General features: G+C 31.7%; 1 protein-coding gene across 6 annotated transcripts in view; it reads left to right on the top strand.

Annotated features, from left to right (window-relative positions):
• Positions 1-22,028, top strand: part of 14-3-3zeta (tyrosine 3-monooxygenase/tryptophan 5-monooxygenase activation protein zeta) — a 126,421-nt gene that overhangs the window by 82,511 nt on the left and 21,882 nt on the right. For all 6 annotated transcript variants that reach the window (XM_067774429.1, XM_067774427.1, XM_067774424.1 and 3 more), the window contains 3 exons: positions 17,031-17,246; positions 17,436-17,549; positions 20,848-20,974. In XM_067774429.1, the coding sequence (XP_067630530.1) occupies positions 17,185-17,246; positions 17,436-17,549; positions 20,848-20,974 (303 nt within the window). In that variant the 5' untranslated portion in view covers positions 17,031-17,184. The remainder of the gene's footprint in view (positions 1-17,030; positions 17,247-17,435; positions 17,550-20,847; positions 20,975-22,028) is intronic.

Consider the following 22,028-nt stretch of genomic DNA (forward strand, 5'->3'; position numbering starts at 1 on the left):
GTTTGAAATTAAGAAATAAGGTATAAACAATGCACATTATTGCATTTCATGTGGTATTCACTGAAATGAGTAATGAATTGGTGCCACAGCAACTCAACAGAGGAGCATAAGAAGAAGACGGCGGGATAACACAAATCCGCCGGAGTTGCTTGCTTTCATTCTGCAAAGCAATTTTCTGGCGGCAACGTCGAGTTGAGTTCGCCTTTCACCATATGTCAAAATCTAATTAAGCCTTCTTAAAAAACCCTTGCGCAATTTCTGGATGGCTGCATCAAATATACAAAGAGCTCTTCCGTTGCTTATGATATACTTTTCGACTTAAAATAAAGAATATTGTGGTTGTTGTTGTTGTTGTATTAACAGTGAGAATATTGTGGTAGAATGTAAATACATATTTTAGCACAAATTTGTACAAATAAGTGCTCTTTCTTAAAAGAACGAATTTCCTTTAACTATTTTGATGCATTCCCTTTAATTTAACTAGTGAAAAAACTCTTATGAAATGGCAAAGAAATCTCCCTCTGCCTCACATTCATAATACCTAATTTTCTCCCATAACCGGTTTCCTCTTTTTCGAACATTGTTCAGAATAGGAGGAAAGGGAGAAGTGAAAAAACTCACAAGGAATTTTTATTTAGAATACGAGGAATGGGAGAAGGGAAAAAACTCGCACGGAATTTTCGTTTAGAATTGGGCTGAATATAAAAGGTTAAAAATTAATAAAAAAACAACTAAATAAATAAAAAATAAATAGATAAATAAACAAAATAAGTAGATAAATGAAAAATTAAAAAAAAATATATACAATTAAAAAATACAAAAAAAAAAAAATTGAAAAAAGGTAAATAAATAACACAATGAAAAAGTAAATAAAAAAATAAAAGAGGAAAAAAAATAAAAAAATAAAAGAGAAAAAAAAATAAAATAAAAAAGGAAAAAAAAATAAAAAAAGGAGAAAAAAAAATAAAAAAAGGAGAAAAAAAAATAAAAAAATAAAAATGGAAAAAAATAAAAAAATAAAAAAGGAAAATAAAAAAGGAAAAAAAAAAATAAAAAAGGAAAAAAAAATAAAAAAGGAAAAAAATAAAATAAAAAGTAAATACAAAAAATAAAGTACATAAATAAAAAATTAAACAGTAAATAAATAAATAATGTTTGAAAAAAAAAAACCCTTTTATAGCTTACAGAACTAAAAATTAGAGAGTTTTGATCACAAATAGTTTGTGTTACAGTAGGTGAAGGTCGAATAATTTACTATACAAAGTTAACTTAAAATATCTTTACTTATAATAAAATTTAAGTTGATTTATCTTGTTGGGTTGATTTTCCGACAGGGTGGATAAATGATGTATATTGAGAACGAAAATCGACACTGATGATGGCACAACGCCGAAACCGATTTGACAAGGGATGACGGAAAATCGTTCCAATATACAAAATTTAAGTTATTAACAGAATAAGTCAATTCAGAGTAAAAAGGGTGGGGTTCGTTTTACTCCATTTTCATAACTCTCTTCTTATAGAATAATTGTAACATTTAATATATCAAGGACCGCACGCATTAATCGACTTTCACTTACTGTAACATAAACTATTTGTGATTAAAAACAATTTTCTAATTTTTCGTTCGGTTAGTTTTTCCTGTTATTTATTTTTAATTTTTTAGTTCTTGTTTTTGTGCTAAAAACAAAAAAAAATAAATAAATGAAAATAATAAATAAATAAAAAACGGGAAAAAATAAAAAAAATTTAAATAAATTACCTACGAATAAAAAAGCTAAGGAATTAGAAAGCTATCAAAATAAATTTGAACTAAAAAATTAAATTTGGCAAAATCACGAAGGAAAATTTAAAAATAATGAAAAAACTTATAAAATTAAAAACTGATTGAGTAGAAATATAAATATAAAAAAATCTTAACGAGAATAAATAAAGGTCTTCTAAACAAGAAATATGTATAGAAAGAAAGAAAGAAAAAATGTAAATATTTCGAACATCTGTATTATTTTTCCTAGCAATTACTGTGTCGAATCCAAATATGGAATTCTTATCTTATCATCCAATTTAGTACAAGAACAATGTTTAAATTTATAATTTTACAATTACTGATTTATAAAATTTCCGTTTATTATTTTTCAATTAAAATCTGATTCTATATTCCGCTTGCGTGCTTGAGCCATTCGCTTAAGCGTTTGGTTTGTGTGCTACGCTTTCTCTTTACTAACCTTTTGTTGTTACATTTTTTGTGTATTTATTTAACATTGATTCGTTTTGAATTTCGTTGTGAACTTGCACATTTTGCTGCATTGCGTCGTTTTATCTTTAAATGTTTAATTTATATTTGTGCCAACTTTGTATGCAACGAGTAGTGAGTAGTATTGGCATTAAAATGTGAACAAGTGTGAACTATTTGCGAGCGCAATACTATCAAATAGTTCGCTCACTTAAGAACCGGTAAGTCTTCCAACCATTTCTTTTCGCCGGTTTGCTAAGTGTCCATCTAAGCTGAACCACTGGGTTTTGTGTGGTTCGCTTGTTAAATCTGCAAACAACGTTGTTAACTAGTTAAATTGCATATATTAAACATTTACATATGTAAACCCGCCCAAAAAGGTTACACCTTATATAAGACTGATTTCATAAGGTACTGGGGGTAGATTCAGTAACGGTGATATTTACAATGTACACCTTTTCTTCATATAAATTGTATAAAAGAAAAATGTACATTTTAAAACTCAAACTTACTGAATATAGTCCCTGAGCTTTCCAGAATAGGTCTTCATCTGTATTTTATGTGCTGCACTGTTGTTATCAGACATTGAGTTTAAATATCTTTTTCTGATAAACAATGTAAATGTATAAGGCTAATAGGTAACCATATTACTTGTGTTTCCTATGACCAACTGAAATATGAATTAGTTACCCAGCTACAACAATAGAAGAGTATAAGAAGAAAGCTGCGCTAGATAGATCTCTATATCAATAACGAAATAATCCAGAAATAGTCTTTAAAAGTACTTTGGAAAGTATCCCGAGGTACTCCCAATAGGCTCCACAAATAAGAGGGAGCCTCATGTGTAGCTTGTACTGCTCCCTCCACTGTTTAAGGCTTCCTCCTTTCAAGTATATCTTATCACCCTCTGGAAGCTGTGATATAGTCGGTATCGGACATTAGGTCAGTTTTGATTTAACTTCCACTTGTTATGTCATCTTATATCGTCGTGTGCCCATATTCGGTTGATTTCCACGTGTTGGATTATCTTAGTCGTAGATCACCTTTCGCGGCTAATCCCTGCACAAACACTTGTATAGACATCAAGTTAAAAGTTATGTTTAACCCTTCCTGAGGTGCGCTGCTCACTGTTCTTAGCATATCCAGGCATGCTAGCCTTTGCGCCTTTCCAACCTTATGTTGTTTGCTTTTTTTTGTCTAGCGCATTCCACCAGACAAGTGCTCCATACGTTAGTATTGGTCGATATAGATAGTAAATCCTTGCTGGTTATTGGCAATCTGCGTCGAAAATCTTATAAGACGTTCCGGCGTGATAGAGCCAGTGAAACATATAGCTGGGCATATACTTTACAATAATATGATATGGATATTAGGGTGGGTCGATTTGTATGGACGAAAGTTAACAGATATCTCGCCATCGATTTTTCGATAAGATTTGGGCTCAGGAAAAAAAGTTCCACTACGCATATCCAAAAAAATAATTTTCGAGTCTGCGAAATTTAATTTTTTTGACTTTTTTCGACTTTGATTTTTAAGGTTTTTTTCATGACCTATTAAAAAAAATTTCATTTGAAAAAAAATTTTCATGTATACCCTGTCCGACCCAAAAATGTTCGCTAAAAATCGGCTTTCGAAGTTCGAAATTCTACATTTCGAAATTTTATTTTTTGTTAACGACTTCTGACTACAGTCAGACTCTGACTTCTGACTTTTCACCTCTTAAAACAGCTGTTATACTAAATTTATGAAAAAAAGAATTCAGCCCTTCAAAAAAAAATAAATAAAATTTCGAAATGTAGAATTTCGAACTTCGAAAGCCGATATCTATTTTTTGGAGGCTAACTTCCAAAAACGGAGATAGTACTTTGTTTACTTAAACCTTAATCTCTAAAAAAAAGTGGGGTTTGTCCAATAATCAGAAAAAAAGTTGATTTTGTTGCATAGTGTTATTATTATAAATACGAAACAACAGGTTTGACTCACTAATTTACTTTGACTTCCCCTATTTATGATATTTGGCATATCTTTATTAACTTTTCAATGCAAACCCTAATAATGATTTTTCCTCCAAAAATTCATGACTTTCAGGTCCAAGTATAATAAGAATCAGGTAAAATAACAGTTGCAATAAATATTGAAAGTGATATAACTTCTTTGTTTATTATTTTAGTAATATGGTTTGAAAGCAACATTTTCTTGAATTTTTAAGTACTTTCGTTTGGTAAGGAAAAAAGGGTACTTTAGGGGGAGTACAACTTTGTTAGCTGACCTAATCATGTGAAAACAACTTTAAAGCTTAAAAAGACATTAAACGGAAATATGAAGCTTCTCCAGGTCAAAATAATGGCATGTCAATTTTAAAAATCGGACGTCAAATAACCAAGTTAAAATGAAAAAACCTTTTTGGCTGTATTTCGAAGGATAAAAAAAATGTTTTTTTCGAAACCCTCTCAACATAATCTTTAAATTTAGGGGCGGACATTTGCAATTTTTTTTTGTATGGGGACCAACCCAGTCTAATGTACATTGTACATATATCTTTGTTTGATTCATTTTGCATACGATGTTTTGTTGTAGCAGAATTTGACGAGATTAGTTGCTCTCTCTCTCTTTCTTTGAACTGCATCAAAGCTTTAAGTTCGTGGTTTTCTGGAAGTGGACAGTGGTGAGTCATCGAATGCTATCGTTGGTGCCATCATCTTCACTATCTGTACGCTATGTGTGGCACCAGTCTGGCGTGGTCAATATTCATTGCTAGCACTGCAGTGTTGGCCTCTTTCTTCTATAATATATATCTATGCACATGTGCATACATATTTTATTTGCTCAAACGCATAAACATATATTTTTTTATAGCTGCCGCATTATTTGTAGCCTCGTTTTGTATTTACGACCAGCATGATACCCCATCCCACCGCGCCCCACATTTATTATCCATCCAGTTGCTAAGTCGATTCTCCAATTTTTTCCATGTGTATATCCTCAAATATTAACTTTTATATGCCATTGCATTTGTTGTCGGCTCCACGGACATTTCTTTTTTTATTTATTACTTATTTTAAGTGCGTTACTAACTCGTTGCAATTAAGTGTTCGGCTTCTTTGTGTGTGTGTATTAAGTTTATTTTCGGTTTTCTATTTTTGTTTGCTATGCTGTGAATAAAAAGTTAAAGCATAACCAAAAAAAAATAACGTCATGTTTCTAAAAGCTGTTCACATTTATAAAACTTGGTAGTGTTTGCTTTTGTGCTACAATAAAATTAAATATTTTTTTATTGTAAACTTAAACTATGTAGATTTAAAATAGTGCCGCCAGTAGACAAGATTTTTTGGGAAGTAGATTTGGCATTGTCCTGTTTATGCTAATCGAAACTAAAAAAAAAAATGTAAAACAAATCCAGAACAATTAAAAAAAATATAATAAAAATTAAAAACCAATTTATAAAAATAAAAAAAATATATAATAAAAATTAAAAAAAAAATTAAGGAAAAAAATATACATACATAAAAAATACATATACAAAAATATATACATATCGCCCGTTTTATTGTCAACTGATGCAATTCAAAACTTTAATTTGTTAGGAAAACGCAAAATTTAATTTTTTTCATACAGTTTCATTACAAAAATTAATTTCAAAGAGCTTCATTTTTGCCCCAGGAGTAGATATTTTATGTACATATGTGAACATAATCTTACCAGTCGGCTATTGTGGGGTATCTTTAAATTTGGAAAAATTAAAATTTTGGATTACATCATTTTGCAATGCAGCGAGCGATATGTAGATTAAAAAATTAAAAAACTTTGAAAAATATTCAAAAGTGGATATAACATTAGTAAACAAAATTTAAGAAGTTAAACGAAAATTTTAAAAATAAGTAAACCAAAAGATTTAAAGAGAGAAAACAAAAAAAAAATTAAAAAAGCAAACAAACAAAACAATTTAAAAGAAATAGGAAAATGCCAAAAAAGAAAATTTAAAGTACAAAAAAAGAAATATTTAATGTGAGTATCATAATTTGAAAAGAAATAATAAAAAATGTATAATAAATATTTTCTAAACGGCTGGTGTAAATAGTCAAAGAAAGGGTGATAATGGAAGCGGAGGTAAAAAGTAAAAGTAGGCAAAAAGATAGCGGGAGAGATTGAAGCGCATGGTGAGCGAGAGTTATACTGTTTTCACACAGAAACTTAATGATCTCATTTCACCTGCTAATGAAATTGTAAATTTTTTGCTTTCACACAGAAGTAACTGCTCGATTAGTATGAAGGATGAGACAGACAATCATGGCGGAACGATACAAGGTGGGAGCATGGTGACATACCTACAAACAAAAAAAATCCATGTACTTGTAAATTCGATGTACAAAAATGTCAAAATCGTACTGCGCCGGTAGTTGATGTATCAAATCAAATAAAAAAGGTTATAATCATCTGTTCGATGGGCCACCTTGTATCGTTCCGCCATGCAGACAATGACATTTGCTTTGAAAACTAAGAAGCGGAAACGGAAGCGGAACGCTGCCAACAGAGTTGCATTGTGCTTTTGACTTCATTAGGCATTCGCATTAGCTACTAATGAAATAATAATAGATTCGAATTTTGTAGGGAAGATTGAGCTCAATAAGCGTCTTAATGTAGAAAACTGCCTTTATTATTCAATAAGCCGTCTGTGTGAAAACAGTATTAGAATACAATGTAAGGGATAGGAAGATTGAGAGAAAGAGAAACAGCAGGCGCAAGAAAAAACTACAGAAAAAAGGTAGATAATAAGAGACCAGCAAATTTCTTTTCAATTGTGTTAATGTCAGATTGCACACGAGCGTTGTGAAGCATTAGGCCTGATTACATTCGCGACGGCGGCTACAAAGCGACATCTGTCGAATAATTTTTACACATGTTCTTATGAGGTTCGTTATTTTCGACGCGACAGAGCGGCACGACAAACAATCACGAATGCTATTGAAGCCAGATTTAACCAAATTCTATTTATGGGCAGCGACAGCGAGTGGCGTCCTTTTTATTTTGTCAATTGAAACTTAAATCTTATATATTATTTCCAATTGCTGTTTTTATGTACAGGTCAATTTTTCGCTCTTATTTGGAATCCAAATCTATAAATAAAGTTTTGGTTGTAAAGCTGGGGATTCGGACTATTGGCGAGCTTTGGGCATTATTAGTCGTAGTGCTTTTGTTTAGCCATATTTTATTAAAATAATTGTGAGCGCACAAAGAAATCTATTTGTACTATGGCACTATTGTGAATATTTGATTAGAGCTAATACTGCATTACCGGCAGTTGCTAGCATTCGCCAGATGGCACCGCAAGCGGGTGTAGGTTTATAGATGTTGGATTGATAGAGCAGCTGATTTCTGTTGATATTTCATATCAGACTTATATTTGTTGCGCAAGATGCGCGCGGGTCCGGTGCGTATAAGTAAATAAAAGATAATAAAAGCCAGAACCATTCTTTTGGACGTGTTTTTTAACATAATTTTTTTTTTCTAAATTTTTCGCAACTGTTTGCTATAATTTATATTTGTTTGCTAGATAAAAGAACACAAATAATAACTGTCGTGTGACCAAAACATTCGTCTTATTGAGGTAATACTGAACTATTTGTTTTATTATTTCATAGAATCGCGAAAATTTCCGCCACTTTGAAAAAAATAAATAAATAAAGCAATTACCAGCCTGTCAACATAACAGCAGAAGCGAACTTATAACAAACACACTTATTGTTTGATGTGTAAAAACATCTTGGTTCACTGTACGGGAATGTGTGTGAGTGGACGGGAAGAAAGTGAAGGAAAAAAGAAAAGAAGGGGAGAGGAAAGGCTATACGAGAAACCAGTATCGAAATTGCGCGGAGTGCTATCAATTTGTTTTCGAAGTATTAACAGTTTGTTATCGATAATAACCGTTAACGCTGAGTTATTGGTTTGTTATCGGCGGGTTCGGTTCTTTAAGTTATCTTTTTTTCTACCCGTTGTCGGACTTGAAATACCTATCTTATCGATGAGACATCGCTTTGCTATCGAACTATCATAATTTGTTATCGATACCAAACCATATCGATGAGTCACCGGCTTTTTATCGACGGCTTATAGGTTTGTTTGCGATTCGTTACCGATAAGTTATTGATTTCTTATTGAAAGTTATCGATTACTTACCGAAGTGTTTCCGATTTGTTATCGACGACGTAATTACGGAAGTGTTTTCGGTCTGCTGCTCAAATGACTCATCTAATAGTTTCCTTTTGTTTGGATGCACTCTTAGTGTGTACACATGTCTCTTTTACCTCTGTCGTGTTTAAACTTGGGGGTGCTAATTTAAAACAATAGTTTCTATACGTACAGTTCTATGTTTAAACATCGTACTCATGAACTTGTTTTTTTTTGTTTTATTTTCGTTTGTTTTATTTGCAAAATTATGCAAAAGAAAGAAAAGGCTACGAAAAAAATTTAAACTTTAGAAACTTACAATTTTCGGATTTTTCGAAAATGTTTTCGAAATTAACTTACATAACAGAAAAAAAGTAATTGATAAAATTTGAAAATCATACATGCTGCTATTTTTTTGATCGTAGATATATACGCATATATATATGTACATACTTTTGTAGTTTTGTTTTCAAATGCTTTATGGTGTGTGTATACAGCTTGGCCTTAGTTACAGATGAAATTTTTTTAACTACGCATTTAATTTTTATTATAAAATAGTGCAAAATCGTTTACTTATAAGCTACGTTAATATAGAGTACAGTAACTTAGATTAGACATACATATACATATGTAGTACATACCTACATATATTGCTTATACGAATAATAGTTAGCTGTGGCAATTTTTATCGGATTTATTATTTTCGATACTTTAAGAAAAAATTGTATGAGCTTTATAATGGAAGCTATGCATATCAATCTTTAAAACATTTGAATATTGTTCAGTATGTAGTTTTGTAGCCCAATCAATTTTGGTACAACGAAGCAAATGTTGTAGGCCCTAAAAACTCGCATTGATATTCGAAAATTGTATTTTTTTCTTTCTCAGATTTTCTTAAATATAAAAAATTAAGCTATGGAGACGTGGAAGAAAATGTATACTTTAAGTTGTAGTGCCTTTTAATTTCACCTTTAATTTTCAATAACAATGTTGAATCAGTTTTAATTGCAATAATTTGGCTTTTAAATTGGTTTCACTTTTCATGCTGAAACTTTTCTACCTACATGTCTTAAATGTTTTACAATCCAATTTTTTTGCCTTTCCTAGAACTGCAATTAGCAGTTTTGAATTATTTGTTTGAATTGTTGATTCTGTGTTTGAATGTATGTATGTACATATGTATGAATGAGTTTCTCTATTTAAGTTTCTCTGTCTAAGTTATTTTTAATTGTGACAACTTTCCGTTAGAGCGCAAAAACTTTTAATTATGTTAAAAAGTTGTTGGTAGCCGCCCACGTCTAACCAGTACAAAATTGGATGTATCCTTTGCATGTAGTAAGTACATAAGTGGCCAGCGTTGCCACTCTGTTATTTTTAACAAATGCCACAATAAAAATATTGTATGTAATTTACTCGTTAAAAGAACTAAAAACATTTTATAACAAATTAAAAATAATAAAGGGAAGAATTAAAAAAAATATAAAATTAAATAAAAATATAAACAAATATATGAAAAATAAACATAATATCAAAAGAAATAAATAAGTATGTTTAAAAATATGTAAAAAAGTATAAAATTAAAAATTTTAATATTTTGATTGAAATATGTTAATTGTAAAAAGATATAAATAAACAATTAAAAAGTATACATAGATACAAATTTTAAAAATATAATTAAAAAATTTATAAAACCCTAAAAATATAACAATAAAAAAAATTAAAAAAAAAAATTGAGACAAAATTTAAAAAATATGAAATTAAGAAAAAATAAAATATAAAAATAAGAAATAATTTAAAAAAAATATTAACCTAAGAAAAATATACCGAAAAAAATTTGAAGAACAAATTTAAACCTCCGAAGTGATTTCGGCGTCGTACTACTTTTAATTTTTCCTTCAAATTGGCCGGACCTAAATGTTTTATGCCGATTCCGAACAGGATCTGCAAGGCAGATGAACTTTAACTGAGAAGCTTTTCATGGCAGAAGTACACTCAGAATGTTTGTCAAATCACTTACGAGGGGCGAACCCGCTTAGAAAAACTTTTAATTAAAAAAAAACTGTTTTCTATATTTTCCATGTTACTTTGCCCGGGGCTTGAACCCAAGATCTGCGGTGTGGTATGCGGAGCACGCTAACACCACACCATGGCGGCAAAAAAAAATAAAGAAAAAAATATAAAACTAAGAAAATAATAAAAAGATATGTAAATGAAAAAGGAAGTGGAAAATATAAAACTTAGAAAAAAACAAGTAAAGTTGTCTAAAAGCGGGTGTAACCGAACATTATATACTCAGCGTGAGCTTCAATCGTATACTTCATTTCAGATAAATTACTTTTCTACATAACACGTGGCACCGCCCGTTTAAAAAAAATGTCTCCCCATTTCCTCTTACAATAAAACTTGATAAGTGAAATGTCATTGGGTCAAAACTATTTTTTACTAAGTTATAGCTTATTATTCTAGTCTACGACCCTTTTATTATATTTTCTGCTATAAGGAAAATATCTGTACATAATTTCACTAGGATATGTTAATTTTTCTTCGAGTTATGGCTCCCGAAACATAGAAAATTGCTTAGTCATAAAGGGGCGGTGCCACACCAATTTTCAAAAATTTTAGTGTTTTCCAATTTAATGGTATAATTCAATTTAGAAAGTAAAATTCTAGCGATACAAAGCTTTTTTCGCTAAGATATAGCTTATTATTTTCGCCTATGACCCTTTTAAAAATCTTTTATATAAAAGTGGGTGTGGTCTTTAACCGATCTCGTCCATTTTTTCTAGAAATATTTCCTGCTATAAAGAAAATTTGTGTACCCAATTTTATCACGATCCGTTAATTTTTCTTCGAGTTATGGCTCCTGAAACATAGAAAATTCCTTAGTCATAAAAGGGGCGGTGCCACACCCATTTTCAAAAATTTTTGTACTTTCCAATTTAATGTTATAATTCAATTTAGAAAGTAAAATTTTATTGATACAAAGCTTTTTTTCGCTAAGATATAGCTTATTATTTTCGTCTACGATCCTTTTAAAAATATTTTATATACAAGTGGGTGTTGTCTTTAACAGATCTCGTCCATTTTTTCTAGAAATATTTCCTGCTATAGGGAAAATTTGTGTACCAAATTTTATTACGATCCGTTAACTTTTCTTCGAGTTATGTCTCCTGAAACATAGAAAATTGCTTAGTCATAAAAGGGACGGTGCCACCCCCATTTTTTAAAATTTGAAGTTTTTCCTATTTACTGTTATAAATACACTTGGGAAATGAAATACCTTGATATAAAGCTCTTTTTTTGCAAAGATATAGCTTATTTTATTCGTCCACGACCCTTTTAAAAATCTTTTATATAAAAGTGGGCGTGGTCCTTAACTGAATTCGTTAAATTTTCTTCAAAGCATACCTATAGTAAAGGTAACCTCCATGCCGAATTTTGTTACGATATGTTTAACGATTTTTGATTTATGATTAATAATATTTGTAAATTTGATTTTATCACAAGTGGGCGGTGCCACGCCCATTTAAATTTTTTTTTCAAATTTTTGTCAAGAGTCAATATTAGTCCACACGTCAAATTTCAACATTCTAGGTATATTCTTTACTAAATAATCAGATTTTTTGTGTTCTCCAAAATGTTGTATAAATAAAAAGTGGGCGTGGTTATCATCCGATTTCGCTCATTTTCAATACCAATCTATTCTGGGTCCAGATAAGGTCGTGTACCAAATTTGGTGAAGATATCTCAATATATACTCACATTATCGTGTTAACGGACAGACGTACGGGCGGACATGGCTCAATCAAATTTTTTTTCGATACTGATGATTTTGATATATGGAAGTTTATATCTATCTCGATTCCTTTATACCTGTACAACCAACCGTTACCCAATCAAAGTTAATATACTCTGTGTGCAAAGCACCAAAATTATAAAAAATAAAATTATAAAAATACAAAAAAAAAAATATAAAAAAAATTTTTTTTTTTTTGGAATGGGTTACATCTGTACGTCCATACCATATTGAAACGTTTTGATGCAAATTAAGGCTATTTATAGAACTTTGTGTAAAAATTACAGCAGTAAAAATGTTTTGCAAACTTTATCAGCTATTTTCTCCAATTTCAATTTCGTAAATTAATTTAAAAAAAAAAATGGCGACGTTTTCGAAAAATTAAAAAATTTTTTAAACCCATATAAATTTCCAAAATTTTATTTAGAATGTAAAAAAATTTAAGTATGCAGTTTAGTAGTTCATTTTATTTTTTTCATGAATCAACGTAAATTTTGGGAGTCCTCAAACTTTTTTGTGGACTGCAAAATTGCGTTAACAAAGATTTTACAAATTTCAAAATTTTTTCGAAATCGGTTTCGAAATTAATTTGCATAGTTTTCGTTTAAAACACATCAAAATTTATCTAAAAATAAAAATAAAAAAGTTATAAAATTTGCAAATACTTTTTGCTGCTATTTTTTAACTCGCAGATATATGTACATTTTTGTATATTAATACAGACTGTAAACATTCATCCCTTGAGATTAGCATTAAGCTTCTATCTTGTTATTTTACATATATTGTAATTTTCAGGAGAAAAAGTTTAAGACAATCAACATCAGGCTACAGTTTTAATAAGATGCATCAACCAAATAAAAAATTAAATTTATATCTGATTTGATTTGCTTGTCCCTGATTTATGCTAATTATTTAAATTTACTTTTTTATGAAATATTTTTAGTCTTTTTATTGCTGTATTTATAATTTCATGAATAAAAGTTGTGGGGCCAGGGTTGTTCACAGTTCACACTTTTTGAATTGGGCACATCCAACCAACTAGCCAAGCGTTTCCAAAGAACTTTTCTATAAAAAAGGAAAAAACCAAATTTGCAACAGTAATAAACTAAGCAAGATGGCAAATATGCGCAAAAATGAAAAAAAAAAAAAAATTGCAAAAGCAAAGCACATAATCACACTCATGACGCTCCTCGATTATGCAATCACTTTTGCATGCCCAAACGCATGTGAGGTTTGTGTGTGTTTGCGTGATATAAAATTTTTACTGATAAGCCCTGTGCTTTTTTTCCTGGTTACCGAATAGTAATCCTATAGAACTCGTACTATTTTATTTTTGGTCATTGCGCTCTTCCAGTGGAAGTGGTGGGTGTTGTGTCAAGTTTAGCTCATTAGTTGTGTGGTGTCGGATGATTTTAGGATAAGTTCAAATTCATTTAATATGTTCTTGGTGTTTCAAGAAAATTTTGATTTGAATTTCGTATGAATGTGTTTGTTGAAGACTGATGTTTGATTGATTGTCCAATTTGGTTAAAAACAACTTGTCGCTCCCTTGTATTTTGCCGCTCTCTTGCGTCTTGAGACATACGTAAAATTAATAGATGTATTCTTTATATCGAGAAAAGTAAACGCTGCTAAATCTACTAACTCTTAAAAGTATGCCACACCTCTCATTTCTCTGTACATTGGCGTTATTTTTTGATTTTAGATACATTACACTGTACAGGCAACGTATTGGCAAAATGGTTTTTTTTCGTTTTGGAAAACTAGTTTCCGGAGGTACGAGTTTTCGAAGCTCGAAATTTGAAACACCGTTGTCTATAAATCTTTATTTGCTGGTTTAAAAATTTGTATTTTACCGGTATATACTTATTTCCTTTCAAGTTTAAATGAGAAGCGCCAAAAAATTGAGAAACCCCTGTGTATGGGAGTTTCCACCAAATCAGTCCCCTCTAAACTCATGAAATAATTGCATTTTGCACCATCCAAAAACGTTTCCATGGGTTCAAGTAAGGCTAATCCATTACACTATGCGACAAAATCAACTTTTTTCCTGGGATTGGACCAAACCAACTTTTTTGAGGAGATTGATGCTTAAAAAGTACTATCTCCGTTTTCCTGAATTATTTTTTTTGATAAATTTAGTATAGCAGCTGTTATACGAGGTGAAAAGTCAGAACTTCATATTTTTATACTCAGCGTGCTTTGCACACAGATTATATTAACTTTGATTGGATAACGGTTGGTTGTACAGGTATAAAGGAATCGAGATAGATATACACCCTTATCGCGAAGTTCACGCGGAAAAGTGTTCGCCTTCACTACTTTTGTTCGGGTGAACTTTTTCCGCCTATCGGCAATTTCGGGCGAACAAAAGTTCACTTCGAAACAGCTGATGCTCTATTGCGAATTGGCAAATGATTTACTTACAATTGTGTAAATTTTGTAAGCAAGCATATATTTCCTTAAAATACAACAATAATATAAATAAAAAATTAATAAAATAATGTTTAGTATTGCACTTAGGTTGGTATTGATTAAGGGACAGTTCTAACCCTTTGGAGCTGAATGATTCACTGTAAGCTAAGAATTACTATTGTCAGCACTTTTGAATAACAATTTAATTTTTTTTCAATTAGCTTTCGCCAATATTACAGGCTAAACAAGCCGGCATTCTAATATTTGCTAGATATTCTTACCAACTCCTTGCCACCATTGAAGCAAAAATTTGGAGTTCCACCAATTGTAAAGTTGAGTACATGTCTCCATTTTTTCGCATAGGGAAAAGGTGTTGGAAAGGACCATGAAGTGGGTCTTAGCCAATCTTGTTTCAGTGAGGTGCTCAACATTTTGGAACGTTGCTTTGTCCACTATGGATAACTTGGCCAACTGATACGTTGTCATAAAAAATAGAATTTACATACTTAGCAATACAGGAATTTCACTTTTTTCCACTCAGCTTCCGATTATGCATTATTTATTGATTTATTTCTAATAATAAAAGTACATATTATAAGAGTATCAAATTTCAAACCAAAAAATTATTTACATTTTGTTTTCCTCTCGTTCGCCTGTAAAATATAAGTGAACAAATTTGGGTTTCCCCGCTGTTCATTTCGCCCGAACAAAGAGTTGCCGATAAGGTGAAATCTTTTTCGAACACGAAAAATTGTTTCGCCACCCTCTGTGATAGGGTGAACGAAAACTCGCGATAAGGGTGATAGACTTCCATATATCAAAATTATCAGTATCGAAAAAAAAAAATTTGATTGAGCCATATCCGTCCGTCCGTCTGCCGTTAACACGATAACTTGGGTAAATATTGAGATATCTCCACCAAATTTGGTGCACGAGCTTATCTGGACACAGAATAGATCGGTATTGAAAATGAGCGAAATCGGGTGATAACCACGCCCACTTTTTATATATATAACATTTTGGAAAACACAAAAAACCTGATTAGTAAATAATACACCTACAATGTTGAAATTTGACATGTGGACTGATATTGAGACTCTTGATAAAAATTTGGGAAACAATTTTTAAATGGGCGTGGCACCGGCCACTTGTGATAAAATCAATTTCATAAATATTATTTATTATAAATCAAAAATCGTTAAACCTATCGTAACAAAATTCGGCAGAGAGGCTGCCTTTACTATAAGGAATGCTTTGAAGAAAAATTAACGAAATCGGTTAAGGACCACGCCCACTTTTATATAAAAGATTTTTAAAAAGGTCGCGGACGAATGAAATAAGCTATCTTTGCAAAAAAAAAGCTTTATATCAATGGTATTTCATTTCCCAAGTGGATTTATAACAATAAATAGGAAAAACTTTAAATTAAAAAAAATAGGCGTGGCACGCCCCTTTTATGACTAAGCAATTTTCTATGTTTCGGGAGCGATAACTCGAAGGAAAATTTACATATCGTAACAAAATTGGGTACACAAGTTTTCCCTATAGCAGAAAATATTTCTAGTAAAAATGGACGGGATCGGTAAAGACCACGCCCACTTTTGTATAAAACAAGTTTAAAAAGGTCGTAGACTAGAATAATAATCTATAACTTTCGAAGATCTTACTTTCGACTATATGGGAAACTTGCAAAAAAAAAAAACACAAAATTATAATATTAAAATAACAAAGATGTTCTCAGTTCTCAAAATATGTTAATTTACGATAAAATTATCCAAAGTCCGATCTATATTTAGAGCCTAACTTCGAATGCTACAATTTATTGTTTTGTTAATTTCAGAAGAAACTTGAACAAATTGTGTAACGAAAACTATGAAACCGGTTTCTAAACGGATTAGAAGAAATTTGAATATTTAAAATTGTATATAAGGAAGAAATCTGCATTCGAACAAAAAATTATCAAAAATTAATAAGAGTATCGAGGGTCTTCAATCATGTTCTTTGATCGGCTAAAATTGAATGAGCTACACAACTCAAACAATTTATGAAAATTTTAAGCAATAACTCCAATATTTTCGAACTATTTCGAAAATGTTTTTGAAATTTCATTAAAGTTTTCCTAGTGAAATAAATAAAAGAAATAAACTGACAAAGTTTTTTTTTTAGAATTTTGCGTGCTATCTTTGCGTTCCCAACTGTAATTATGGCATAACTTACTGCGAAAACTTCAAAACAAGTGATAGTATTTAACTTAAACTTTTGACATGCGATTTACATTTGCTTGAAAACGTTGAATTTCTTGAGGAATTTTTTTCTTCTAGATAACATACACACTATAATTTCATACCTCAGAGCATTTTTTAGTTTGCTTTAATTTTTAATAAATAAACTAATTTTTTACATTTTTGTTTTTTCTTTCAGATAGTGACACCGTAAGCAGCGCAAACAGTTTAAGAAATCCTGCGTTGTTATCTCTTTTGGCGGTTTGATAGGAAAACCCAACTTCAGTTTTTTTCTTTAAGCTCTTGGTAAGCTCAGCGTAAGCAAGCAAAAAACAAAACAAAAACACATCAAAATGTCTACAGTCGATAAAGAGGAATTGGTCCAAAAAGCTAAATTAGCCGAACAATCCGAAAGGTGAGCATTCATACAAAGCAAAGATGGGCATTTCTGACCAATTTATTTGAATGGTTTCCAAAACTAGTTGCAATTTTTTAAAGAAATTTTTTCTTTCATGGATATTGAAATGTAACGGAAGCTGCCCATCTATGAATATATATAGATTCATAAGTTCTTATATTTGATTGAATAATTTTTCCATTTCAGATACGATGACATGGCCCAAGCTATGAAATCAGTCACAGAAACAGGCGTTGAACTGTCAAATGAAGAAAGAAATTTACTCTCCGTTGCATACAAAAATGTTGTAGGTGCCCGCCGGTAAGTGTGCCTTTTTACTACATACAATAAAATAACTTACAAGTAAGATATGTAACAGCGCTGTTTGTTTACGGGTGTGTACACCTGACCAAAATACTTGTTCTTCCCCCTTTCTTAGAGGCTATTCGGCAGGTTCGTTAATCCAAACACAGGTCAATTCAAACGATATTTCTGGAAATTTTTATCCATTTGCAAATAGCTGTTAAATCAATTTTGCGCAACTTGTAGATTCTGAATTGAGTGTTTCAACAATCAAATCAACAAAAAAAGTTCATAAAATGTAAAAAATAATTTAAATACATACAATATTTGCGCGGCGACCCCGCTCAGAAATTTTGTTTTTGAAAAAACTTTTCTGAAAATTTTGAACCCAGGATTCTCGGTATGGTTCGGCCTCGCACGCTACCATCACACCATAGTGGCCGCCTAGCTCCGCTCTATTAACTAAAATATATTAATTAAACCCTAAAAATACCAATGCAAGCTGTTAAAATAACAGATGTCCGTCAACAAAAGAATAACATAGCTGTTGATATGACAGAGATTTTTGTATCACGATGCTCATAAGAATGTAGTTGTTGTTGTATTAATGATAAAGACACTCCCCGAAGGTATTGGGAGTGTTATCGATGTTGATGGTCCTTTGCCGGATATAGATCCAGTACGTTCCGGTAACAAGGCACCATTAAGGTACTAGCCCGACCATCTCGGCTCGGGAACGATTTATATGACCACATTAAACCTTCTAGGCCATACGCCCTCCCCACCCCCTAGTTCCATGAGGGACTTGGAGTCGCCAGAGCCTCGCCTGATAAATATGTGTATGATACATTTATATTTTTAACAGGATTCCCCTCGCGTAGGTGATCAATTTGACTGAATTTCTATTAAATGACGAACAACAAACCTGATTTGTTGATTTTACTAGCTTCATCGCTTTAGATGTATATCTTCGCAATAACTTATCAAAAAGTTATTTTTATAGTGAATAACTTCAAGTACTATTGTTTGTAAGAATTCTTAGCATGTTTAGCAACCATATTATTTTACAAAATTTTTAACTACGCCGTCATGTTAACTTTTTTGCAAAAAATTACGCAACACACCAGCCCAGCTGTGAAATTATGTTGTTCACAGTGCAGCAGCCCTATAGGACTGAACTGTACTATCCAACTATGGAAACCAATTCCGGAACCGTTTTCGAAATAAGTCGATCAGTTTTTAAAATCTGAATGAAGATTTCCAAATACTAATTAAATTTCATTAATTTCACTAAAATAAAGTGCACGTTTTTTTTCTGAAGAGTGCGTAAAATTAAATTTTTTAATTCGCAAAAATCGCAGTTTTGTCTCCATTCAATTAGGATTTTTTTCACATATATTTTTGAAATGCGAAATAAATCAGGAATTCCATTTATTATCCTGGGACATATTTTTTCAATTACATGTTTAATAATAACAACCAAAATAGGTCGGCATTTTATTTTATTGATATTTATTTGATAAACTTAGACATGACAGGTCAAATATGGTTTGAGGGTAAATGAAAAATAGAAGTCGTCATATATAAAAATATATTTTGAAAGAAACTAGGACATATTGTCCCAGTAGTTTTCAAGACTTCGATTTTTTCGAGAACGTCTTGTAATTAGTTAGCTTAGTTTCCGCTATGCAATTCATTCAAGTTTTTTTTTTTTTTTAACTAGCGAAAATAACTAATAAAACTTACATATAAATAAAAACAGGGAATGTGAAAATTACGTTTACTCATTTGTACTCAGTTCCGCTCTATTGTAAACTTCTAGGCAATACCGATGATATTTGCAATAGGGAGAATATTTGAAGGTGTTGGTTTTAAAATACCCAAATTTTATCTTATCTATTTACGAAAATATAGTTTCACAAGTCCCAGGTGCGCCGCCCGTAAAGTAACATAATTCTTTTTATATAAACAAATTTTTGAAATAAAATTTTTTTGTTTGTGTTTCATTGGCAAGACAGGCTTATTTTTCTTTATAAATTTTTTTGTAATTGATATTACAGAAAAATTACAAAATTTGCATAGGCGATGGTTGCTAGGTCATGTTCTGAATTTCACTTTTTCATAAGCTAGCTGAGTTTTAAACTCAAAATCTCGTACATTCACACTGGTATTAAGACAAATGCCCCTACATACTCAATGGTTAACAGCTGAAACATTGCAAATAATGCCCGCTAGAAAATTAAATTCACTGATCAATTTCTGTTGAACGAGCCCAAAAATATTCCCCACAAATGTGTATAAAAAAAATGAGCACCAAAAACGCAGTACTTAGAGACAAATTACAAAGCATGCAACGAGGCATTCAAATGGCTGAGTGGAAAGAGGCATCTGAATTGACGCCAGTATAAATTTAGAAGTTTTCGAGTTAAAAACTGGGCCCGTATCGTTTTATACTACCACGGATCAGTTTTATCTAGTACTACAATAGGTATGGATCTCATGCGTGAATTCTATGCCCAAACATTCTCATCCAATGAGTACGTATGGTTACTAGTCAACATATGTCATTCAAAGGATTAATCACTTCAGAGCTTTTGTGATTTACAAAATGGATTTCCATTACGGATAGCATGGGCCCGACTTTTTTTAATAAAAAAAAAAAATATATATATATATATTAGGCCGGGTCGATTTGTGGGGAGGCAAAAAAATCGCCCATTGCTCTGTGAAAACCGTGAAAACCCCCTGGGGGTTCACCATACAAACATTTCAAAAAATCGCCGGTTTTGCACTTTACATGAAAAAATCATCACAAACATATCCATACCAACTGAAAAGAGGTGCACCACTGCGTATACGTAACATTTTATTATTACGTATAAACATATACAAAAATGTGCAATAAAATAATTTTAAATGTTTGTATGGTGAACCCCTAGGGGATTCCAGGGGGTGTGCCACTGGAATCGGTGGGTCGGGTTTCCAAAGTTAGTGGGGGTCGGTCATACATTTGGACTCGATTGTAGCACTCTAAATGGGTCAAAGTCGGATTTTTCAAAATTTTCCCCTACCTGGGGGGGGGGGGGGGGGCATCAGAATTCGTTTAGAGGTATGGTTCCTTCGGCAAAGTTTCTTATTTAGATCCCTAGAATACGATTTTCACAGAGCAATGAGCGCTTTTAAATCGACCCGCCCTAATATATATATTTACTTATTTTTAAATTGTGTTTAGAATCAGGGTTAGTGGTCTAAGTGGGCCTAACTTACTGAATCATGTGCCATTTATATTTATATTTTGTTCTAAATTACATTATAGATCGTCGTGGAGAGTGATTTCATCTATCGAGCAAAAAACTGAATCCTCCGCCAGAAAACAACAGCTCGCCCGCGAGTACAGAGAACGCGTGGAGAAGGAACTTAGGGAAATTTGTTACGAAGTTTTGGTAAGTTATATATATTTTTTTGGTTGTTTTTTAAAGTTAGATATACACTTACGGTAAAACAACCGAGGAAAATGTTTTTCCAATTAGTGCGTTTTTACAGTAACTACATCTGAGTAACGAAACTTTTTAGTTATTGTGGTTAACATCGATAATTCCTTAACACATTATGTGGTATCTTAAGGCGAGAAAGTTAGAAAGTGCCTAGCAGTTTTTGTAAAATCAGCTATATTTCATATAATAGTCTTATCCTTGAAACAAAAAAATTAACATAATTATCTAAAAAAACAAATTACAAAATATATAAAAATAGTTGGCAGAGAACATTAAAATGGATTATCCCTAAGGAGATTCTGGACGAAATATATTGAACTTTATCCATTCGGTATCGAAGCGGACGACCACGAAAGGCCACTGAACGCGTTAATAAGAATATCGTCACGATAGCTCTTCTGAATACATTTAATACTGTTCCAGAAACTCCCGCGGGATTAAGGGATAGTATAAAAATGAAAACTATAATACCGTTGGTCCGCCCTCGCTTGTGGTATAATAATTAGATGGTCCCTGGCTAGAATAAAACCAGCGTCTTACCACAAAAATCCTTTTCCCACATTAAGCAGGTTCTGCGAAAATATAAACTGGCAGCGGAGCGACTGGGAACGAGTCATATTCTCTGATTAGCGTAAGATAAATATTGTGACGAATATGAGCATCACTAAGCTGTTAGTAAATAATCACAAAACAACAAAAACATGAAGCAGGCACTCTTATGTACATGTACACATTAAATCTAGCAACACTTATGTAGAAAGCAACGAAGAACTATCTCACACACACAGATGTGGTCATCAGCCGAAGTAGTTACACATACACCCCCAAAAACTATCCGGTCGATTTTTTTCAAACTTTCACATAAGTTGCGTATACCTCACGCGGTGGTTTGCACATAGGTTTGGTTGCGATCGACACACAGGGTCTCGAGATATAGGCCAAAACGTGGACCCGGGTACCCCTAAAATGTGTTTATAGAATATGGATATCAAATGAAAGCTGT

This window comes from Eurosta solidaginis, chromosome 3, assembly GCF_040869045.1.
Source record: "Eurosta solidaginis isolate ZX-2024a chromosome 3, ASM4086904v1, whole genome shotgun sequence".
Lineage (NCBI taxonomy): Eukaryota > Metazoa > Arthropoda > Insecta > Diptera > Tephritidae > Eurosta > Eurosta solidaginis.